This window comes from Girardinichthys multiradiatus, chromosome 12, assembly GCF_021462225.1.
Source record: "Girardinichthys multiradiatus isolate DD_20200921_A chromosome 12, DD_fGirMul_XY1, whole genome shotgun sequence".
Classification (NCBI taxonomy): Eukaryota; Metazoa; Chordata; class Actinopteri; order Cyprinodontiformes; family Goodeidae; genus Girardinichthys; species Girardinichthys multiradiatus.
The window spans coordinates 15,228,744-15,254,701 of NC_061805.1; the positions used below are offsets into that span (position 1 = coordinate 15,228,744).

General features: G+C 41.6%; 1 protein-coding gene across 14 annotated transcripts in view; it reads left to right on the plus strand.

The window, feature by feature from the left end:
- Positions 1-25,958, plus strand: part of rimbp2b (RIMS binding protein 2b) — a 154,052-nt gene that overhangs the window by 60,271 nt on the left and 67,823 nt on the right. For all 14 annotated transcript variants that reach the window (XM_047382463.1, XM_047382466.1, XM_047382468.1 and 11 more), the window contains exon 3: positions 18,934-19,017. In XM_047382463.1, coding sequence (XP_047238419.1) covers positions 18,934-19,017 — 84 coding nt within the window. The remainder of the gene's footprint in view (positions 1-18,933; positions 19,018-25,958) is intronic.

A 25,958-nucleotide genomic window follows, 5' to 3' on the forward strand; every position in this document is an offset into this window, starting at 1 on the left:
TTTTGCATTGTGTTTGTTTCAAGGCCACCTTTTAAAGTTCTCCAGCCAAAAGACCAGTGCTCACTGGAAAAATGTTCTAGTTTCCAACATTAACACTCTCATTTGCTTTACCTTTGTAGAAGTATTTTACTTTGAGAGAAATTCTCGTGAGGGAAAAAAATAAAGACAAGGCAATATGTGTTGAATGACCAATAGTTGATGGCCAATTTGAAAATGGATGTTAAAAACACTGGTTGACCAGTTATTTCTGCTTGATCAGCAATATTTGGTAATTTGTTGATACCGATTGAAAAAGTATGTCATGAAGATAAAAGTGCAGCACTGAAAATGTTTTGTGATTTGTGATTTTATTTATATACAGTCTTCTTCAATACATTAGAGTTTGTGTTCCAATGAGGCTCATTTGTCGGATTAAAAGTAATTGTTAAAAATAAAAACATTAAGTAGGTATTAAACATGCTTTTATTAACCCACATTTCTGTATTAAAATGTTTTTTATTGGTCTGGTGCAATATTCTAATATTCTAAGAAAGTAAATGTTGTGTTTTCATTAGCTGTACACAGAAATATAATCATATTACAGCAATAAAGGCTTGAAAACATCAGTCTGTGTGTAATTAATCATTATAAGCTGTTTTACTCAGTGAATTGAGCTACTGAAATAAATGAACTTTTCAATAATAAACCTATTTAGTGAATATGACTGTATATAGTAGGAGGGCAGATGACATCACATCACACGTGTGAGAGAGATCAAGTGCTGTAAAACAGGGTTCTACTATCATTTTCAAAACAAGGACACAACAACGATGGAGTTTACGCTTTCAACTGGCTCTAGCATCTTATTTTAGCAATTAGTGCAGTGGGCATTTTTAAAACCCGTCTGTGTATTTCCTAAAGAATATAGATCTTTAACTTAAGTCCGAGATTTCCAAAAGGATGACAACATTTCCAAATCTTGCATGTTGCATGGCAGACAGATGCTGAAAGCTCAAAAAAGTAAACAGAGTACCTTTACTTTCATAATATCAGCCTTCTTGTTATCTGCTAAAGGTCCTGTCTCTCATTTTGAATAAACTACAAACATGTCTAGACATGTTGTAGCAAACACAGTTTGTTATGTATCTGTGCTTTCTCCGACACTTCATTAATACTGTCAATAACTACGTTTGGGTCTTCCTCCCTTATTAATAGCTTCTATGCTGAAGAGTGTTGTTGTCAGCGAGACCTGGAAGCCCTTGGTATTAGGGTGTAATAATACACAAAAATCATGTTTCGGTCTGTATTTGGGTTTTAAAGTCATGGTTCTGTACGTTTTCGGTCCCCTTAAATCAAGAAAAATAAAAACATATAATTCTTTTTACTTCTGTCAGCAGTGAACAAAAAATTCTTTCAATTTCTGAAAGTGGAGATATTAAACCGACTGGAGAACTGGATGTTATTTTATCCAGTGAATAAAGTAGTGTAAGCAGGCATAGCCAATCCCTGGACAGATAGATTATAGAACAATATAACAACTTGAAAATGGTCATTATTGATGTTTATATATATATTTTTTAAAAGACTGTGTGTAAATGAGAATAACACATGTTTACATAATTTCAGAGCTGTTTTCATATTTTGACAAACTGGTATCTCTTCTATAGATAAATGCAATATGCATAGCTGCTAGGAAAATCCACTCTCATTAAGGGAGATTCCTCTGACCTGCATCTCATAGGATGTACAAGCTTTGGCAGTTTGGATGCTACAAGTAGCCATTTGGGCATCAGCTAATTTTCCTCCAGCAACAGTTATGTTTACATGCAGCTTGACGTTGTTTCAGGAGAGTAATTCAGTTTAGAAGCAAACTACGTATCTTATTTCTGTTAAAAAATGTGAATGCTGACGTAAAGTTTTGGTTCGGCCCACCCTTTTCTCTCCAAGTAGCTGCATGAAGAACCTAATGCTACAAATCACCACCATCTTTAAGGTGCAAAAAATCAAACTCTACAAAACTCTACAAAAATCATAACTTCCTCCTTACACATGTTCTATAGTGAGCTGTGCTACATGGATTGTGTTGCTTCAGAGTCTTCTACAGACAACAGTGAAAATTGAAAAGATGCATATTTAACTGTCTTGTGTTACAAGCAGTTTACTGCTCTGCCGTGAGAGAGAAGGGTTACCATGTGAACTGAATTACACTCTGTGGAAGGCTTGCCAGCAAATCCAGCTGGGGATGAGTAAGCCTCTGTGTCTGAGTGGGCAACAGCGTTGGGCTTCATGCATGTGCTCAGTTGCAGCAGTAATCATCATGTTCTCAGCGGCCCATAAGTCAGCGAAATGGCTTCAGCTATGCATAAATATAAAACCTGTTTATTCTCTGTAACGAGGATTGCTCTGTGTAACCCAGCTTTATTACTGGGAATTAATAAATATCACAGCACATCACCTATTTTTATTTACAAGTCTGTTGTGGATGGTTCTTTGTTTGATTTCCAGTCAGGTTCAAGTCTCATCTGACATTTTTGTGTTCAGGCAGTGAGATAATCAGATTTACAGTCTTGTCTCTCTTATGAGCCTACTATTTCAAAATAACCTTGCATGGCTGGTGTTACACAGTTTATTATAGATGCTGCTGTATCCTGTTTTTCTCTACAGATATCACTGCTTTTTAATCAATCAACTTATAATAGTCATTTGGAGCAGTTGTAGAGCAGCTTCACCAATGTTTTTTTTTTTACGTTTCCTGTCCGGCAGAGCAGCGCTCAGAATTGTTGTCTGAGTGCCAAGAAAAAGCCCAACAGATTTACTTTCACAAGTGGAGCATTACGGTTAACTCTTTAAAGCGCTGCTTGATATTTCTAAAATAAACTTTATTAGAAACTGCTTTGGGATTGTTACGGACAAAGAGACCGAAATGGAAAGGAAAAAAATAAGAAGCACGAAAGAAAGATAGGTGGGGAAAAAGGAAAAGGGGAGAGGAGAAAAGAATGGAGAAGAGAAAGAAGGATGAAGAGAATACAAGATAACACCCTGCTTGCTTCTACACCTGCAGAAACATTCATATTAACAGCTTTTTCACCAAAAAGTGCACAGCACTATGCAGTGGCGAGTGTGAGGAGCAACCAATTGTTTTTTAATTCAATACCCTAATTTGTCCCCCTCAGTTTTACACATATCATTCCACTTCGTTTTTTTCCTTTGAAGCTTTCAAACCCTTTGGTAAATAATTCATGCCATTTAATCTTTTGTTATATATGTTGGCAGTTACTGCTCTTAGCGTACTCTTAGCGCTCTGTGAATTCCAAAAGGCTGCCAAACCTTTTCTGTCCTGCATACTCCATGACAGATACAGGTTGAAGATAAAACAGAGCAACTTGACTACAATACGTTCAGGCTTTATGTTCCTTCCTCCTTCCTCCTATCTTGCTACCTAAATGAAGATGTCTTGTCCCAATCTCTCTTTTTCATCGGATGTCGGCAACACTCGTTTGCTGTTGAGTCGGTGATTAGTTCACACAACCTGACTGTGTCCAGATTCGCAACAAAACATTTCAACATGTTTGTTTGACTGCATCTATGGCCGGGTCAGGTCTGTTCCCCTCACACACTTACAGGGTGGAGTTTTCACCTCCTCTCACACTAACAGATTTTTGTGCCAGCGTGCTTTTCCCGACTCGGGCAAAAAAATCGTGTAGTGTGTCAGGACGATGTGGAAGAGCTTGAGTATGGTATGTTAGTTATTGCAAGAAAACTTTGCAATCATCCAGTCTGCCTTGAGACTTTTTTTTTATATCTACCAAGTATTTATTTTAGTCTAGTTGACTTTGCATGTCTCACTTATGAATTTGTTTCTATTCACTGTAACTATTTTCTGATCCTACATTTGAATTTTCTTTAGTAATATGTGTTATTTATTTTATCCTGTGTGTTTGTGTCTTTAATAATGTGGTTGTTGAACATGTGGGAGTTGGGAGTCTTATTTTATTCTATATATATATGTTAATCACCATTCATTCTGCATTTTGTTGTGCTTAGATGCACAGATGGGCACATATTTTACACTTGCAGACAGCTGATGTGTACAGTATTAGCACAGGGCAGGATTCTGTGTCTGTGCACACAGCACAGACCTAAGCTGCACTGATTATGTAACTTACTCTGCCATTTCCGATAATTTGAGCTTGCAATGCTGGACTAGAATACTGTGTGTCTGGGCCAGCAGTAAGGCATATGCTAAGATGAACTGTAGTCTAGGTGTTTTTTATTTTTTTATTAAAGGGAAGTCATATTGAAAATGAGTCAATTTGTCTAGTCTTTTCTCCAGCCTCCCTAATGTTGTGGCCAGCTTGTGGAAGTTTAACTACAGACAAGAAACATCAATAAAAATGACATGGCAGCATGTTTACCTTAGGGAATTTTGTGAGTTAAAAATTGTCTCTGGAGAATATGCTCTAGTTACAGGTAGCAATTTGTGGAGCTACCAGTGTTAGAGCAATCTTTTATTTGGTTATGGCAAAATGTATGGCTGGGGTTGCTGCATTTCCTGCACAGATTTTAGGAACACTGACTGGAAATGGGCAATGTCCTATCAGAATTTTCCCTCCAGTTTCATTAAAGCTTCTTTACACTAAACGTTATACACCTGCAATCATGGAAGTGATTGTAACACCAGAATTAATTGACTTGCTGGTGTGACCCAATACATTTGGCAATATAATGTTAATTATATAAATTCATTGCACATAGAGTGAAACATTTCAAGCCAATATTTTTTGTAATTTCAGTTTATGGCTTACAGATAATGAAGACCCAAAATTAATTGTCTTGGAAAATAACAGTAGATAAGTTCAACAAAAACAATATTTAAAACAGAAATGTCAGGCTTATAAAAAGTATGTCCATTTCTATGCACTCAATACTTGGTTGGGCCCCCTTGTGCATGAATCACTGAATCAATGTGGCATGGCATAGAGGCAATAAGCCTGTGGCACTGCTGAAGTTTAATATTAGCCCAGGTTACTTTGATAGCAGTGTCCAGATCATCGTCATATGATGTCTTAAATCTTCCTCTTGACAATACTCCATAGATTCTCCATGGGGTTAGGTGTGACCAGTTTGCTGACCAATCAAGTACAGTTGCCATTAAACAAGATATTGGTACCTTTGGCAGTGTGGGCCGGTGCCAAGTCCTGCTGGAAAATGAAATCCGCATCTCCATACAGCTTGTCAGCAGAAGGAAGCATGAAGTGCTCTAAAGTTTCCTTGTAAATGACTGTGTTGACTGTGGACTTCAGAAAAAGATTCTGTGCCTCTACACTCCTTTTCCTGACTCTGGGATTTTGGTTTCAAAATTAAATGCAAACTATATACTTCTGTCTAAAATGTGGACTTTTGACCACTGAGCAACAGTCCTGTTCTTTTTCTCCTTAGTCCAGATAAGACTCTTGTAGCCTATGTGTAGGATTTGTCTATGTATAGTGGCTGTTAAAGTACTGACTCCAGGCACAAACTTGTGAAGCTCCCCCAAATTCTTGGATTGCTTTACAATCCTCTTAATGCTGCAGTTATCATTGTTGCTGGTGCAACTTTAGCTACCATGGTTTTTCCTTCCACTCAACATTCTATGAATATGCTTGGATACAGCACTCTGTGAACAATCAACTTCCTTTTGACTTTTTGTGGCTTACCCTTCTTGTGGGGGATGTCAGTAACCGTCTTCTGGTAATCTGTCAAATCAGCAGTCTACCCAACGATGTAGCCTACTCAACCAGACTGAGAGGCCATTTATAGACTTAGAAAACCTTTGCAGGTGTTTTGAGTTAATTAGCTGATTAAACACTGTGAGTTTTCAATGTTATCTTTGTTTGAAGGCTTGGAATATTTCACTCTATGTGTAATGAATCTATAAAAAATATGAGTTTCACTTTTTGAAATCAATAACAAAAAAGTTTTTTACAATATACTAATTTTTTTAGATGTACCTGTATATCATCTAATCTATTCTAATTTATTTTCTTACAATACAGACTTTTTATTTGTATGCTATGCTACCAGTGGGAATGTAAATTAACTGGAAAAATACATATGCAAAAATATTTTACTGATGAACTCCAATTGGTAATGAAATCATTGTTAGCAGGTGGGCTCATTCAATTTTTAATTAACACATATGGGGTATCACTCTTTGGAAGTTACATTAAAATACACAATAAAGTCTATTGACTCATGAAATACAACAATGAAAGTTAATATTTTGTAAAAGGCAGTATTGATTTTGACTGATTTATTTATGATCGGTTGTAATATTTTTCAGAGCAAATAGAAACAGATATTAACTGTAAAAGCACTTACATAAATTAATGACTGAAAAGTGTCAACTGGTTTTGCCTAAAATGTTAATCTTTGTTAACAGTTGCCAAAAATACATTTAAATGAATTTAAAACCTGTCTTTACTTAAATGTTCTAACCAGTGACTGAGGCTTATTCATGGAAAATGTGGACGTCTCTGCATTGTTATTTAGTTTTAATATTGACATACAAGTTTTATCCTGTATGTAAGGAACTGCTTACTTTTTATTTCTAAATGATTGTTTTTTTTCCTCTTGCCCATAGGCGGGCTTATTACAGCATCCGTGAGTACCAACATCCATATTCAATGCAATAAGCAGTGAGAGAGTGGGAGAGAGAGAGAGCATAATGAGGTTACCCGTGCTCATTAAAGATTATACACACAGCTTTTCCAACTCAAAAAGATCAAAAGGCTGATCACTCAGAGTAGGATGGGGAAAGCCTCTTGTGTCAATTAGTCATTGCAGCAATAATAGCAACCCATCAGAAACTCATCCTATCAGGATGTTGCATTGCAGTGAAAATACAGTGAGGCCATCAGAAGCAGAAACAGTTAAAGTAAAGCCAAATACAGGTCCTTTTCAAAATATTAGCATATTGTGATAAAGTTCATTATTTTCCATAATGTCATGATGAAAATTTAACATTCATATATTTTAGATTCATTGCACACTAACTGAAATATTTCAGGTCTTTTATTGTCTTAATACGGATGATTTTGGCATACAGCTCATGAAAACCCAAAATTCCTATCTCACAAAATTAGCATATTTCATCCGACCAATAAAAGAAAAGTGTTTTTAATACAAAAAACGTCAACCTTCAAATAATCATGTACAGTTATGCACTCAATACTTGGTCAGGAATCCTTTTGCAGGTGTTTAGAGTTAACTCGTTGATTCAGATGATTAGGTTCATAGCTCGTTTAGAGACCCTTTTAATGATATGCTAATTTTGTGAGATAGAAATTTTGGGTTTTCATGAGCTGTATGCCAAAATCATCCGTATTAAGACAATAAAAGACCTGAAATATTTCAGTTAGTGTGCAATGAATCTAAAATATATTAATGTTAAATTTTCATCATTACATTATGGAAAATAATGAACTTTATCACAATATGCTAATATTTTGAGAAGGACGTGTATGTGCTCCATACGACTGTTGTGGGGTTTTCAGGGGAATGGTGCTTAACATAAAGACAGCTATATTTGTAGCTCATGCTCCTCTTAGATATGCAGTGCTTTGTGCTACATGCAATAACATTTTAGCAATAGAGTTTGTGATTGTAATTTAATAAGCAAAGTACAGCAATAACAAATAATTGTTTTTTAGCATGCAAGATTTTAGACCAACTGTCGATGTTTTGTTAGATAACAGTAGACAGGATATGTTCTAAGAAAACATACGTTTTTTATTTCCATCAACATAAGAGGCTAAATATCTTGGAAATACAGTAAATCATAATTTTTCAATTTCTGCCAGTTAATTTTGACATTACAGTGGACTTGTCCTTTAGCCTCTTGAATCTCTACATAAGTTGTTATTTATACTGGATTAAGACCTCGGCACATTCCTAACCGATAAGAATGTGATTGAGTTGTAGAATATGTGGAAAAACCTTACTCAGTATAAAGGCAATCACTTTGCTTCTTCTCTCTTAGTACTTTCTAATGGGTTATCGTTAGCTATTTTCCATGTCCCTCTGGCTTAAACTGACACAATTTTTGGACTATATCAGGATGTCGCTACACTTTAGAACAGTGGTTTCAATCCTGGTCCTCGCGACCCACTGTCCTGCATGTTTTAGGTGTTTTCCTTACCCAACCTTAATAAATGGGGGATTAACAGGCTTCTGCAGCACTCAGTGGCATGCTGAGGTGGTTTTGGAATCATTTGATTCAGGTGTGCGGGAGCAGAGAAACATCTAAAACATGAAGGACAGTGGAATCTGACAACCAGGGATGAAAACCACTGCTCTAGAAGATCATGCCAGGCTTGCTTTAAGCAACCAGCACAGCCAAGCCTATTGCAGTTTAAAGGTGTGTGTCTTTCCCCAACGTCATGCCCTGTTCCATGAGCAAGTGCAGTGCACATTGTTTCCTCTCTGCACGTGCCTTTAGTTTGCCACGTAAAATAAGGCAGCATGCAGTATGTGCATCACATGTTGCATTTATGTAGTGAAAATGTGGTAAAAGCATGCCAGGATCTTTTGTGTTGTAGAGAAAGTAACAGGGATATGTTTACAGCATGCTAGAGCGAAAGCACTGCAACTTATTTGGAGCTCTGCTAGCGTATTGTGGGCGTGCCGGGGTAGTATCTCAGGAGGACATTGTCACTAGTCCTACTTTGAATTTTCTGTAATTAATCAGCATCAATGTGGGCAATCTCCATTTTGCATATATTTCAATTGTAGCCACCAAGCCCCAACCATCCTCCATCCAGGGTTCTGATAATACATTTCCAAAACCTCTGTACATGAGCTTTGCAAGCTCAAAATAATGAGGTAACCCATGCACTTTCACACAGGTGGTGGGGTGCTCACTGCATAGACCCCTGAAGCTGTCTTGAAGGAACTGGAAGGACCATCCATATTTTGGCCGATTTTTGATGTCGTACAACATTTTTTTCTGTTTTAAGGGGCTTTACTATATTTTTAGAAACTATTAATTTTCAATTATGCTCTAGCATGAAACAGATTTTAAAATATGTTCTACACATAATATATGTATATCAACTATGTACAACTGATGTGCACTTAATATGCAACCGTTTTGGTTACATAACGTTTATTCCTATATTGGCAAATTTACATACATTAAATATGATCAAGTGCTTTGCGAATAGATATTGTCAAGGTGTTCCAGCTATTCTATTTAAAAATGAGAAATCATATACATCTAGTAAATTTTGTGTACAAATACCTTTCCAGTTAGATGACAACATAATGCATAAAGTTATTTTGATAAAAACTGATTTCACCATTAATCGTTGTGATAAATGCACCTAGACAAATTTGAGTTTAAAATACTATATTCTATTCTCCTAGGATGTCGTTTTAACAGAAATGAGAAATGTTTTAACATGCTGTTTTGCTGTTTATGTAGTTCTAGTAGCAACAGTATTAGTTTATATGAACGATATAAATGGGTGCCAGCATAATCCAAGGATTTTCTCATAAACGTCCTTAGAAAACAATATTTGATTTTCAATCTGTTCAATCAATTCTGACAACAGTGCTAAAGGTACACATTTTTTTAACTTTACTTTAAACACTCGTATTCGTACTTGTACTCGTCGTCCTCCGCTTATCCGGGACCGGGTCGCAGGGGCAGCAGACTCAGCAGAGACACCCAGACGTCCTTCTCCCCAGACACCTCCTCCAGCTCCTCCGGGGGGAGCCCAAGGCGTTCCCAGGCCAGCCGAGAGACATAGTCCCTTCAGCGTGTCTTGGGCCGTCCCCTGGGCCTCCTCCCAGTGGGACGTGCCTGGAACACCTCCCGAGGAAGGCGTCCAGGAGCCATCCGGTATAGATGCCCGAGCCACCTGAACTGGCTCCTCTCGATGTGGAGGAGCAGCGGCTCTACTCCGAGCCCCTCCCGGATGCCTGAGCTCCTCACCCTATCTCTAAGGGAGTGCCCGGCCACCCTACGAAGGAAGCTCATTTCAGCTGCTTGTATCCGGGATCTCGTTCTTTCGCTCATGACCCAAAGTTCTTGGCCATAGGTGAGGGAGGAACGTAGACCAACCGGTAAATCGAGAGCTTCGGTTTTCGGCTCAGCTCTCTCTTCACCACAACGGACCGGCACAGCGACCCCATTAATGCGGCAGCCGCACCGATGCGTCTGTCGATCTCCCGCTCCATTCTTCCCTCACACGTGAACAAGACCCCGAGATGCTTGAACTCGTCCACTTGAGGCAGGAACTCCCCTCCAACCTGAAGAGGACAAGCCACCCTTTTCCGGTCGAGTACCATGGCCTCTGACTTGGAGGAGCTGATCCTCATCCCATCCACTTCACACTCGGCTGCGAACCACCCCATCACATGCTGTAGGTGTTGGCTAGAGGGGGTCAGCAGGACCACGTCATCTGCAAAAAGAAGAGACGAAATCCACTGGTCCCCAAACCAGACCCCCTCAGGAGTCCCACAAGCCAGCCGCAGCCGATATGACTCCTTCTTCAGCTTGACAGTTTCCCTTACTGCCGGTGTCCACCACTGGGTTCTGGGATTGCCACCGCAACAGGCACCGCAGACCTTACGGCTGCAACTACGGGCAGCAGCATCAACAATAGATGCGGAGAACATGGTCCACTCAAACTCTATGTCTCCAACATCCCCCGGAATCAAGCTCTCCCGGAGGTGGGAGTTGAATACATCCCTGGCCGAGGGCTCCGCCAGACGTTCCCAGTAGACCCTCACTATGCGCTTGGGCCTGCCAAGTCTGTCTGGCTTTCTCCTCCTCCAGCGGATCCAACTCACCACCAGGTGGTGATCAGTGGACAGCTCAGCCCCTCTCTTCACTTGAGTGTCCAAAACATGCGGCCGAAGGTCTAATGATACGACAACAAAGTCGATCATTGACCTCCTGTCTAGGGTGTCCTGGTGCCAAGTGCACTGATGGACACCCTTATGTTTGAACATGGTGTTCATTATGGACAATCCGTGACTAGCACACAAGTCCAATAACAAAGCACCACTCGGATTAAGATCGGGGAGGCCATTCCTCCCGATCATGCCTCTCCAGGTGTCACTGTCGTTTTCCATTTGGGCCTTGAAGTCCCCCAGCAGAATAATGAAGTCCCCGGGAGGGGCACTATCCAGCACCCCCGACAGGGACACCAAGAAGGCCGGCTACTCCGCACTGCCGCTTGGCCCGTAGGCCAAAACAACAGTCAGAGACCCGTCCCCAACCCGAAGGCGCAGGGATGCGACCCTCTCATCCACTGGGGTAAACCCCTACACGAGACGGCTGAGCTGGGGGGCAACAAGCAAACCCACCCCAACCCGCCGCCTCTCCCCACGGGCCACTCCAGAGTAGAAGAGAGTCCAGCCCCTCTCGAGGATATGGGTTCCAGAGCCCACGCTGTGCGTGGAGGCGAGCCCAACTATTTCTAGTCGATATCTCTCGACCTCCCGCACAAGCTCAGGCTCCTTCCCCCCAAGTGAGGTGACATTCCACATCCCTAGAGCCAGCTTAAGCATCCGGGGATCGGGCCGCTGAGGTCTCCACCTTCGTCCGCCACCCAATCCTCTTTGCACCGGCCCCTTACGGTTCCCCCTGGAGGTGGTGGGCCCACTGGGGGATGGCCTCGCGTCTCTCGTTCGGGCTTGGCCCGGTCGGGTCCAATGAGGAGCAACCCGGCCACCAGGCGTTCTCCGGCGAGTCCCGACCCCAGGCCTGGCTCCAGGGTGGGACCCCGGGTCCGCCGTACCGGGCAACGTCACATGCCTCGATGTACTAGTCCTCATGAAGGATTCTTGATTACTTTAAGCATTTGCTTGAAAATAGGTTTCCCCTTTTTGCTGTTTGGGGCTTGGAAGTTAGCATATTTTTTGCAAGTCCATTTAGGATTAGATATTATAACTCTGTGAACAAACATTAGATATCAGTATGACTACTTACAGCATGAGATTTACATATTTACCCACTAGTTAGCAGCAAAGCTAATGCAAAGGTCAAAATGTAGTGCCTCTGTTTTATTTTGTTGCATTATTGAATACATTTAAAATATACTGTGGCAATGCGGAGGCTTTAACAGTAACAAAGTTCAGCAATTATTAAAATGAGGGAAAAAAACACAAGACGGATTATCATGAATGGTGGCTAAAAAACCTTGAGTATTGTTAACTGTAAGAGTACAATATTATCAAATGTGCTATTGTATAACTCAATCTAAATGAACATAAAGAGCATAAAGAGACTAACTAAAACAGATCAGGGAACAAATCAAATAATAAAAGAAAATTAATAATAAATAAAACTGCTATCATAATACAGTATTAAAACAACCAAATCTGCAAAAACCAAAATCAAATTCAAGATTATGGAAATCCAGAGCTAAAATATATGGGAAAATAAAAAAAAAAACCTTTAAACTATTACCTAAAATCACAGAACCTAATAATAAAAGTACAGAAGTATAGATTTCTCCAGATGCACCTCTCATGCATACATTTGCATTAGCGCCACAGAGGCACTAATGCTAGACAGAGCCTAAGGGGATGTTCTTTGCATCTGTCTTCATCTGCTGTGCTGTAAACGCCTCTTCACCTACACAAGAACTCATTACTCACAATGGCAGCCATTTGAATCTTTTATCAGAGAGATTTTTAATTGAACATTGGCAAATGTGCTCCAAACAAATGGGCCACAGCAAGCCTGTAAGTGGAGTGTTTGTATGTGTCTGTGTAAATGAGAGAGCATCAGTCTGCCTGCACAAATTGTGTGTGAAATATTAATCAGTGCCATAACTGACTGGTTCAGAAAATTGTACATATTAGATACCAGCCCACATGGGAGAGGGCAAGCAAGCTATCTGTGGAGGCTCTGAGTGAGTCACTCACAGAAATTAGTTTAAAGGCAAAATGTTAACATACAGTTTATTGTGCTGTTGGTTTGTTCTCTAAAGGAGCTAAAAACATCTCTTGTGGTCTCCAAAAGATGACCCCATGAGATTAAGAACAACAATGGAAACCTGAAAAAAAGTTTTTTTCGTCCTACCAGGACAACCATAAATGTGGAGTATAGTAGAGGGTTCTGGGACTTTAACTGGGCCTGTGCCCATTGGTCAGATGAAACGAGATAGAGCTGTTCAGCAACAAATAGCTCCTTTGGGTTTGGTCTAAAACAAAGGATGAAAAACGTCATGCCCACTGTTAAGTATCGTTGATGATCTATGATCCTGTGGGCCTTTGCCCTTTCCAAGGCCCGGGAAATCATATTAGAGTACATGGCAACATTAATTCTTTGTAGTAGCAGGACATTTCTAATTAAAAACCTGGTGCACTGCAGGTAAACAGAAAAACTAAAGTTGTCATTGGGTGTTTCAGCAAGTATATGAAATGCTATTCTATTGGCACAGGGTATGTTGAGCACAGGGGTAACAAAAGGTCCTGCACCATTGATGTTAAAAACAATTATTTATTGGCATGGATTTTATCTCCCGCAGAATACATTAACAAAAATTAAAGATGGGCTATCCCCTCCTTGAACCGCCACCTTAACGTGGTGGAGGGCTTTGAGTGCTCAAATGATCCTAGAGGCTATGTTGTCTGGGGCCTAAATGCCCCTGGTAGGGTCTCCCATGGCAAACAGGCTCTAGGTGATGGGTCAGACAAAGAGTGGTTCAAGAATCCCTCATGAAGAACAAAATATCGAGGCACGTGACAGTCACCCGGTACAGCGGAGCCAGGCCTGGGGTTGGGACTCGTCGGAGAGCGCCTGGTGGCCGGGTTGCTCCTCGCGGGACCCGGCCGGGCCAAGCCCGAACGAGAAACGCGAGGCCATCCCCCAGTGGGCCCACCACTTGCAGGGGGAACCGTGAGGGACCGGTGCAAAGAGGATTGGGTGGCGGACGAAGGTGGAGACCTCAGCGGCCCGATCCCCGGATGTTTAGGCTGGCTGTAGGGACGTGGAATGTCACCTTGCTGGGGGGGAAGGAGCCTGAGCTTGTGCGGGAGGTCGAGAGATATCGACTAGAAATAGTCGGGCTCACCTCCACGCACAGCGTGGGCTCTGGAACCCATCTCCTTGAGAGGGGTTGGACTCTCTTCTACTCTGGTGTGGCCCACGGGGAGAGGCAGTGGGCTGGTGTGGGTTTGCTTGTTGCCCCCCCAGCTCAGCCGTCTCGTGTTGGGGTTTACCCCAGTGGATGAGAGGGTCGTATCCCTGCGCCTTCGGGTTGGGGAGAGGTCTCTGACTATCATTTCAGCCTACGGGCCGAGTGGTAGTGCAGAGTACCCGGCCTTCTTGGCGTCCCTGTCGGGGGTGCTGGATAGTGCCCCTCCCGGGGACTTCATTATTCTGCTGGGGGACTTCAACGCCCACGTGGGGAACGACAGTGACACCTGGAGAGGTGTGATCGGGAGGAATGGCCTCCCCGATCTGAATCCGAGTGGTGTTTTGTTATTGGACTTCTGTGCTAGTCACGGATTGTCCATAACGAACACCATGTTCAAACATAAGAGTGTCCATCAGTGCACTTGGCACCAGGACACCCTAGGCAGGAGGTCGATGATCGACTTTGTTGTCGTATCATCAGACCTTCGGCCACATGTTTTGGACACTCGGGTGAAGAGAGGGGCTGAGCTGTCCACTGATCACCACCTGGTGGTGAGTTGGATCCGCTGGAGGAGGAGAAAGCCGGACAGACTTGACAGGCCCAAGCGCATAGTGAGGGTCTGCTGGGAATGCCTGGCGGAGCCCTCGGCCAGGGATGTATTCATCTCCCACCTCCGGGAGAGCTTCGACCAGATCCCGGGGGATGTTGGAGACATAGAGTCCGAGTGGACCATGTTCTCCGCATCTATTGTCGATGCTGCTGCCCGTAGCTGTGGCCGTAAGGTCTGCGGTGCCTGTCGCGGCGGCAATCCCAGAACCCGGTGGTGGAGAGGAGAGTCCGACCGATAGTCGAACCTCGTCTTGAGGAGGAGCAGTGTGGTTTTCGTCCCGGCCGTGGAACACTGGACCAGCTCTATACCCTCTACAGGGTGCTAGAGGGTTCATGGGAGTTTGCCCAACCGGTTCACATGTGTTTTGTGGACCTGGAGAAGGCATTCGACTGTGTCCCTCGTGATGCCCTGTGGGGGGTGCTCCAGGAGTATGGAATCGGGGGCCCTTTATTAGGGGCCTTCCTGTCCCTGTACGAGCGGAGCAGAAGTTTGGTCCGCATTGCCGGCACTAAGTCGGACCTGTTCCCGGTGCATGTTGGACTCCGGCAGGGCTGCCCTTTGTCACCGGTCCTGTTCATAAGTTTTATGGACAGGATTTCTAGACGCAGCCAAGGGCCGGAGGGGGTCTGGTTTGGGGACCAGTGGATTTCGTCTCTTCTTTTTGCGGATGACGTGGTCCTGCAGGCCCCCTCTAGCCAAGACCTACAGCATGCGCTGTGGCAGTTCGCAGCCGAGTGTGAAGCGGCTGGGATGAGGATCAGCTCCTCCAAGTCCGAGGCCATGGTACTCGACCGGAAAAGGGTGGCTTGTCCTCTTCAGGTTGGAGGGGAGTTCCTGCCTCAAGTGGAGGAGTTTAAATATCTCGGGGTCTTGTTCACGAGTGAGGGAAGAATGGAGCGGGAGATCGACAGACGGATCGGTGCGGATGCCACCGTAATGGGGGCGCTGTGCCGGTCCGTTGTGGTGAAGAGAGAGCTGAGCCGAAAACCGAAGTTCTCAATTTACCGATCGGTCTACGTTCCTACCCTCACCTATGGCCATGAACTTTGGGTCATGACCGAAAGAACGAGATCCCGGATACAAGCGGCTGAAATGAACTTCCTCCATAGGGTGGCCGGGCACTCCCTTAGAGATAGGGTGAGGAGCTCGGCCATCCGGGAGGGGCTCGGAGTAGAGCCGCTGCGCATCCACATCGAGAGAAGCCAGTTGAGGTTGCTCGGGCATCTATACCGGATGCCTCCTGGACGCCTTCCTCGGGAGGTGTTCCAGGCACGTCCCACCGGGAGGAGGCCCAGGGGACGGTCCAGGTCACGCTGGAGGGACTATGTCCCTCGGCTGGCCTGGGAACGTTTTGGGCTCCCCCTGGAGGAACTGGAGGAGGTATCTGGAGAGAGGGACGTCTGGGCCTCTCTGCTGAGTCTGCTGCCCCCGCGACCCTGTCCCGGATAAGCGGAAGAGTACGAGTACGAGTAAAGATGGGCTATAAAAAAAAAAAAAGAATTTTATCTGAGGGACTTTTACCCATCTTTATCAAGGGTGCCAATAAATGTGGTCAGCAGTGTTTAAGATGTTAATTACTGAAGAGAAACAGTTAACTTTAAAATATCCATAATCACAACTTTACATTGACAGTATAGCTCACTTAATTATATGAAAACCAAATCCCTTATTTCTTTTTTTTTTTTGGAAAGAGTTGAAAACTATTAATAATAGTAAACCCCTCGTCCCTTGCACAGTAAATAGCGTGTCTGGGACATCTTCGACATTGGCGCCAGCTATGTAACAAATTATTTACTCGTGAACCATACCAGGTTGACAATGTTGAAACTATCAAAACCCATGAGGTTTGGAATAGATCTTATTTTTGCTGAGCATCTCAGATTTGCATGTTTGCTCCTCTACTTGCCTTGTCATTTACTGGTTTTATTGTGCATGGTTTTAGACTCCTTGAAGAAGGTTCTTTTATCTCCTGTGGTAAAGGACAAGGTAGGTAAGGTGGGCTACTCAGATAATTACCGCTCTTGCAGGTAGATTATTTAAAGCTTTTGAACTAATTATTTTGCCAAGATTTGAAAAAAAAATAATGTCTACAGAAAATCAATTTGGGTTTAAGCCTAAACATGGATCTGATATGTGCAGAACCTCTACAGTTTTCATGTTTCCTAGATGCCTTCAAGACTTTTGATCATGTAAACCAAAGAAAACTGTTTTTAAAACTGTGCCAAGCTGGTTTCCCTAAATATATAGTAAGATGTCTATCTTATTGGTATGCCAACCAGACTTTGCAGGTCAAGTGGCATTTTATCGCCTGCATTGTTTCAGTTTTTATGAATGACCTCTCTAAGCAGTTAAACCTGTGTAGAACTGGCTGTATGGTTGGAGCAGGGGTCGTGTTAACCAAACATATTCAGTTTTTGACCGTTTTGTTTTAAATGGTAATGGAAAAATCTGAAAGCCATCTGTCATTTTGACAGATGGCAATTCATATCCCTGAGCACTTGGTGGCGAGTTAGCATATAAATTTGCTGTTTTCCAACATGATGCATGACCTTGTTGTCTTCACTTGGAAAAATGTCTCATTCTGATCTGTCGCACTAAAGAGGACAAAAGCAGCACATTCTCTAAGTTGTACGATATTATACAGAGTGTTTCAATAGAAGAAAATATCTTGCATTAAGACTTTTGTTAAAAACGTCCAGATGGACAATTGTTTGTGTATGTTGGTGTCAGCTCAATGGTGGCTGTCTTAAAAAACTTTATGTATAGGTTTGTCAACTGAATGAGTCTGATAATAGTCATCTTGTTACTGACAAACACTGAATACAGGGCAGTTTGTTATTCTTCTGTACTTTGGAAAAGCTGGTACAACTGACTCCTTGAAGGTTAGGTTTTTCATGTATTTTTGTTCTTTTATTTATTGTTGTCCTTTTTTTGTGATCTGGACCACAGGACAGCTATAAAAATGTAATCAATTTATTTTTATTTTCGATTGGAAAGTTTAAACCTTAACAGGTGGTACAGTTCATCTGCCCCATGTCCCACTATGACACATAAGGGAACTTACACATATTTAGACAAACCAGCTGTCCATTGCCTCAGCTAAGATGCCACAAGTTTGTAGACGGAGTCCAAGGGTGTTTCTCTTCAATCACCACATGTTCTTCTCTGACCTTATTGCACACTATCTTATAAGATTTTTCTAATGGGAATTTAATTGGGAAACCAGCAGAAAGGGCAAAAATAAAAATTTATTTCATTTGAATGGATTCTAATATCCTGCATTCAAAGTCTAGTCAAGTTGTGTGCAATCATGTGTTCCCACGTGCAGCATGTATTATTTGCTGTGGGCTTCTGGTGGCTCCAGTGTTGCCTATTTTAGTGTTGCTCAGGGACAAGTGGAGTTCTGCTGCTAGAGTACGTGCATTAGTGTGTGCTGCTCGCACACTGACACAGATAAAATCCTGTTTAATATTGCATTCTAATCTTGCAACATGTATCCTCTTTTCACAGTCAATATCAAAACAGTACTTAAACTAAAAACATAGATTTTTTGTGATGTAACAGTATTAAAAATGTCACACTGTAAGTGAAGATGTGCTGAAGAACCACGGAAGAACCTCATGATTGCCATTTAATGATGTAAAATAACATTCAAAATGCATATAAATGTGGCCAAATATATCCATGCTGAAGGGCATTAAAATCTAATCAGGTGGAAACATACAAGCACTTTGATGGAGATATCACTTACAGATTGAGCAAGCCGTCCTTGCTACACACTGTATTCTTTGCACATTGTGAAGAAAACTAATCTTGTTCTAATTCATTTTGCTGTTTGAATTCAGTAGTCAAATTGTAACAAATGCTGTAAAATCCTCAAATAATAATTTTATTTTTGAAGTTATTTTCAAAGTTAGTCTTCTTCTGTATCTATAGGTAGTGACCACCCCAATCCCTGGACATTAATATAATGGTAGATTTGTGGGGTGACTTGTTAAAGGGTTAGCATTACATCTATAAAACTCATTCAGCTAACCCAAGACAAAAACCTCATTTGCACATGCAAACATATATGTACACCTTTACACATGTACTTACACACCTAAATACTTAGATGTTGTACTATATTTTTGTTAAGGTCTGTCTGTAATCTTCTTTTTCCTGACTAACCATAGCATTTGTCCTCTGCTTTTTTCCTCTACTCAGGAGACTGAGATCAGCACCAAAAGGAAGGAGTGTGAAGCACTTGAAGCAGAGGTGAAGAAAAAGAATCAAACATGTCAGACTTTGGTAAGTGCTCCAAAAATATACCCTGGTCTCTGAACGAAAGGATGATGGTTAAAATTGATTTCCACCCGAGAGCCTTGCCCACTATCTTCACAGCCAAACATCCCTGGAGAATGATAGAAAGAGAATGGGTGACAAAGATAGCTTAGCTCTCAAAAGATAGTAGAATGACAGAAATGACAAAAAACATCACAACCATTAAATCTAGGCGAATACAAACAAGTATGACAAATACCTTTTATTGTTCATGTTTGTTGACTTTCAAATTGTGCAAGCAAATACTCAGGTTATCACTTTGTTGGTTTATTTTGTATGCACTACGAAGAGGCTCAGCACAATGCCTTCTTGCAATATCCAGAGGTACACTGCAATATCTATGTTTTTATACAATGTTAAAAGGTCAGATGTCTTACGCTGCTTGTGCATTTTCATTTGGTGTTTCTTGAAGGACGTTTTCTTACAGTGCCCCAGAAATGTCAGTCTTGCAGCTGGAGTGGCCTTTACTCCGTACAAAAGCTAAGGGGAACAAGTAGGAAAAGAGAAAAAAATTTTTAGAAAGAAGATAAAAAATGGCTGAGCAGCTACCAATCTCTATTTTATGTTATGAGGCACTGCGGCTATGAGAAAGCAACCATCATTTGCATGCAAATATGGTAATTAACTGCATGAGCCAGATCCAAGAAAATGTTTAATGCTTCTCAGGACTTAGGTTTGTTAATTGAAACTAAGTGCGATTGCAGCTATATTGTATTTGGATGATTCTTCTCTGAAGGTTTTTTTTTATCCCATATGTTGTATTGACAAACCACTTAATACAACTAAAAAATGGTTTATTTCAGTTCAGTGCTTATATTTTACTTCTGTTTATCTTTATTTATTATTCTGAGGGTTTTTAAGAACAGAAAAATGTATAAAGTTTAATGACAATTAGATAACTGATGACAGTCGAATGTATTCTTTGTTTTCTAATTGAATTCTAATTCTAACCTAATTTAATACAATCAGATTTAATGTATAAGTTTGGTGTTTAGAAAAAGACATTACACTAAGAAAACTGACAGATTGCATCAAATCTTCACTGTATTAAATATCCTGACCATGCAGATTGAGATGGGCAACAGTATGGAGAACTGAATGTTACCTTTCACTCTACTTATTGTAAGCTCTATGGCTTTGGCTATGACATAGATATAAAGAGCTTTAAATACAAGGGGATGATTTTTTACATATTTTCTTGGTGACCATTGAAATTCTAAAATTAAAACAACAACTGAGTTACAAGCTGGGGTGAAATGATATATCTAGCTAACAAGGTGAGATGATACAGTATTGGGTTCACAAGAACGAGATGAGATTTTAGCTATATTTTGGGGAAATCTAAGAATCCTTATGTTTTTACAATTACAGGTTTTACAAATCACAAACTATGTTTGAAACAATTTGTAATCAGTGTAGAATAATCCAGTCTAGTTTTGAACATATATTGTATGGTTTTATGCTTATTGAATGCTAAGGTTGTCCACCTGCAAAAATACATTGAAAATTATATGTTTTCACTAATAGGAAAAAGGTTTCATGGATCTCTACTGTGTTTAGAATTATACATTTTAGGTTTGATAAGTACTTTAGATTTTAAACCAGACCTCATCAAATGCTGTCCAGACATTTTATGCTCAAATATTCAAATAGGTCTTCTGCTTAGCACTGATGAGCAGCCACCACTGTAAACGCCATAAAGCAGATGCCATCTTTGGAGATGTCAGCAGCTAATGCTGGAACAAAGTTGGAATAAAAAGCATGCTTTATGTATTAGAACATAACAGGGCAAATATAGTCTTTACATATTGTTTCTTAGTTGCTTAGTTTGAACAGGTAAAGTCAGTTTAAGTTTTTGGAATTGTGTCTTCAAATACATTTGTTTGAAGCATGAAGAACGGTCAAGCGTAAGGACTTAAATGAGTATGCCACAGATTATGATGGCTAGACAACTGAGTCTGAACATCTACGAAACTGCAGCTTTGTTGAACTTTCTTGGCCAGCAGTTGTCAGTATTGATCGGTGATCCAAGGAAGGATCAGTGGTGAACAAGTGCCGGGATCAGGTTGGCGAAGGTTTCCTAATGCATGTGGGGAGCGAAGGCTGGCCAATGTGGTCAGATACAACAGATGAGAGACTGTAGCTCAAATTGCTAAAGATGATAATAAATTTTTTTAAGAGAAAGGCGTCAGGATACACAGTGCATCTCTGTTTGCTATGTGTGGATCTGCAAAGCCACAGACCAGTTAGGGTTCTCATGCTGATCTCAGGGTCCACGGTGAAATGCTCCAACGATTGGTACGGAACCATCAGAATTGCCCACAGAAGAAGGCAGTCTAGTCTGCTAAATCATGATTTTTTTTTCTTTTTTTGTCTTGTTGATGGCCAGATGATTACATGTCACTTTACTGGGGAACGCATGGCACTAGGATACACTATGGTAGGAAGGCAAGCAGGAAAAGTCAAGTTGATTGTTTTGGCAATGTTCTGCTGAGGATCCATGTAGATGTTAATTAAGCATTGTTGCAAATCCTGTACTTCCTTTCGTGGAAATAGTGTTGTCTAGTGGCTGTGGCCTCTTTCAGAAGCATAATGAACCCAGTCACAAAGCAAAAATGGGTCAGGAATGGTTTGAGAAACACAATCAATTTAAGGTGTTCACTTGACCTTCAAAATCCCCAGATGTCCATCCAGTTGAACATTTGTGTGATGTGCTGGACAAACAAGTCAGATTCATTAAGCTTCCACTTCCCAGGATTCAAAGAATTTGCTCCTATTGTCTTAGTCCCAGATACCATGGCATTGTCATTATGTTCGAAAATAGCTCGGACCCACATATAGAGAACACTCAGGAGGAGGAAGTAAAATAAAGGTTGTTTATTGAAGATATAGTCAGGAACGGAACGGACTAAATATCTCACTGTAAGGAGAGAAGTGAAGAGAATGGATGAGTACGGGTAACGGAGGGAAAAACGAAACTAAGAGCAAATAGTTATTTTGATACAGAGATCGGCTTACTGAGTTATGATGGTCAGGTCGCCAGGGGGGAATGAGATTCAGGATCCAGGCATATATCTGTAGAGAGTTCACTTGGTGCTGTTCTGTGGAGCTCAGTTTACCATAAACAAGTTCAATGTGCGGTGGCTTACGTTGGAGTGTGGACAGGGTACGCTTGTTGCTTGGCTCAGGAGACGAAGAGTACAGGAAGCTGCCAGCTTGATGCGAATCCAAATGAAGGTAGATCACAGGATAGGAATCCTCAGAACGAAGACAGGCTTGACCCTCCAGAGTAACTTTCAGAAACATAGTCCAGAAAACTCAGTGACATACAGGGGTTGAACAATGAAACTGAAAAACCTGGTTTTAGACCACAATAATTTATTAGTATGGTGTAGGGCCTCCTTTTGCGGCCAATACAGCGTCAATTCGTCTTGGGAATGACATATACAAGTCCTGCACAGTGGTCGGAGGGATTTTAAGCCATTCTTCCTGCAGGATAGTGGCCAGGTCACTACGTGATACTGGTGGAGGAAAACGTTTCCTGACTCGCTCCTCCAAAACACCCCAAAGTGGCTCAATAATATTTAGATCTGGTGACTGTGCAGGTCATGGGAGATGTTCAACTTCACTTTCATGTTCATCAAACCAATCTTTCACCAGTCTTGCTGTGTGTATTGGTGCATTGTCATCCTGATACACGGCACCGCCTTCAGGATACAATGTTTGAATTATTGGATGCACATGGTCCTCAAGAATGGTTCGGTAGTCCTTGGCAGTGACGCGCCCATCTAGCACAAGTATTGGGCCAAGGGAGCGCCATGATATGGCAGCCCAAACCATCACTGATCCACCCCCATGCTTCACTCTGGGCATGCAACAGTCTGGGTGGTACGCTTCTTTGGGGCTTCTCCACACTGTAACTCTCCCAGATGTGGGGAAAACAGTAAAGGTGGACTCATCAGAGAACAATACATGTTTCACATTGTCCGCAGCCCAAGATTTACGCTCCTTGCACCATTGAAACCGACGTTTGGCATTGGCATGAGTGACCAAAGGTTTGGCTATAGCAGCCTGGCCGTGTATATTGACCCTGTGGAGCTCCCGACGGACAGTTCTGGTGGAAACAGGAGAGTTGAGGTGCACATTTAATTCTGCCGTGATTTGGGCAGCCATGGTTTTATGTTTTTTGGATACAATCTGGGTTAGCACCCGAACATCCCTTTCAGACAGCTTCCTCTTGTGTTCTCAGTTAATCCTGTTGGATGTGGTTAGTCGTTCTTGGTGGTATGCTGACATTACCCTGGATACCGTGGCTCTTGATACATCACAAAGACTTGCTGTCTTGGTCACAGATGTGCCAGCAAGACGTGCACCAACAATTTGTCCTCTTTTGAACTCTGGTATGTCACTCATAATGTTGTGTGCATTTAAGTGTTTTGAGCAAAACTGTGCTCTTACCCTGCTAATTGAACCTTCACACTGTGCTCTTACTGGTGCAATGTGCAATCAATGAAGACTGGCTACCAGGCTGGTCCAATTTAGCCATGAAACCTCCCACACTAAAATGACAGGTGTTTCAATTTCATTGTCCAACCCCTGTAGATCCAAAGCTTAGGCTTTCAAAATCACGAAACTTAGCAAGCAGTTTGCTAACTGTAGCATTTGAGATGGGTGGTCTCGTAGGCTGTCTTGCATTGAGATCTGCTGCAATGACCTGGTTACTGCGTTCACCAGACATCAACACAATTTCTGTCCGCTCCGCACGTGTTAACCTCGGCGACATGTCAATGGCTGTAAACAAAGAGAAACTTGTAAATAACTCATGAAAGAATAAAGGTATGTTAAAACCAAGCACACCATTGTTTTTCTTGTGAAATTCCCAATACGTTTGATGTGTTACATGACCCTCTTCCTATTGAAGGAACAAAAGTTGGATTCAAAATGTCCGACTTCAAAATGGCCGCCATGGCCACCGCCCATCTTGAAAAGTTTCCCCCCTCACATATACTAATGTGCCACAAATAGGAAGTTAATATGACCAACCATTCCCATTTATTAAGGTGTATCCATATAAATGGCCCACCCTGTATATTGGCATCTAATAAAAATATTTAAACTGGCAAAGTGCTGTTCTCTTAATTCTATTACATGTTCAAAACCCTTTGAAAGAATGCTGTAATTCTAGCAAATCCTGCCCTGAGATTGAAAGGAAAAAAAAAAACAGCAGTGTCCCTAAAACATCATGAGAAGCTCCTCTGACAGACAATTTTTGCACAAGTTATCACATTAGCAAATTAGTATCGTCAGTCAACAAGATGGATTGATGCAATCCAAGATGGAAGTGGTATTTGAGGGGAAAGTTCCTTGAGTAGTCAGATTGGGCTGGTGTCTAAAACCCAAGTTGATGGTTTAGGTGGAATTAATTTTGCTGTTAGTTCAGAGAGCTTAACATGAACGAAAAATCCTTAACCGAATGGGGACCTCTGATGAACATTAATCTTAGAGAAAACATGTAGGTTCTTTTAATCCTTGATGAAGGTTTGTTCAAAAATGAAACGTGCTTGAAACAGAAGTAGGAATAAAATAATGCTGGATTACTATGAAGGTTAGTGCTGGAGGGATTCAGCAGTAATGGAACTGTTTGGTCCCACATCATTTCAATTTATGCACTCAAGCTTCAAGCCCTTTAGATGAGCTGTCTTTGTGTGTTGCTCTCTGGCCCAAATAAATACTCCATTAGTACTATTTTCTTTGCCAAACTCCGCTGACCTTCCCTACTCACAGCAGCCACCGTGTCTCTCTTCGCCCATGCCCGAGTTCAGGGGAAGCTACCCGAGGGACAAACTGTCCCCACATGGTGAGCAGGACTGACAGGCTGGTCTCCACAGACTGCAACACAGCTCTGATGTGTCCCTGCACCTGGCATGGAGAACAGAGACACCAACACAGACAAGTCAAGACAAGGAGATTGGAACGGCAAGCTGACAGTAATGTCACTTGCAATTTGCTCTAAACTTACATGCCTCCCTCTTCGTATCAGATTCCTTTCAAACGAAAAAAAAGGAAAAAGCATTGTACGTATGAAAACTATTTTCTTACATTACCTACTTTGTTGAATGGTCCATATTATGAACACTGACAACCTTACCAATATATATATATATATATATATACATACAGATTTTTCTACAAGACTGCTGAAACTCCAGCGTTTGTAAATGTCTTCTTGTGATTTACTTCTGCTGTCATGTTTATAAACACGCAGAGTGAATGTGAAAATGACATCTGGCACCTCCACCTTCCTGTGTATCTGATGTTCAACCATCAGCCGTCGCATTATCAGCCTCGGCTTGCGTTTAAAGCTTGTTACCATGGTGACAAGTATAAGCTTTGCCAGCGTCACTCAAATATGTATCGTGTTGATCAACGGTAAATTCTAGGGCAGACCGATGGTGGACTCTACAAGATCTGGTGTGTTTCTGTCATGTATTCTGGTGGCTTTGTGAAATACCTGTTAGAAAAACCTTCCTGAAAGGGCACGCGTGGCATCTGTCATTGGTTTTATGTGCTAGGAAAATACAGCGACAATCTCATATGTATTCCACTTTATTTAAATGTTCCAGCATTCAGGCTTTTTCAAGATTAGTGCACTTGTAGAGGACAGGAAGGCTGAAACATTGATTAAATAAAGTGGAATACACATGCATTTTAAGTTACAGTGTCTTAAAACAAACAAGCTGCACAGGATGTGCACTGAGAGCAAAATGCTTTCTGGATATCGTCAGAGACAAATTTGAGTATGTTTCATAAGAAAATTGCAGCAAGAATCGTAATTTCCAACCACACCATTACACACAGCACCCTACAGTTGTAATAGACAAAGAGAGGATGCAGCGCTGACACAATGA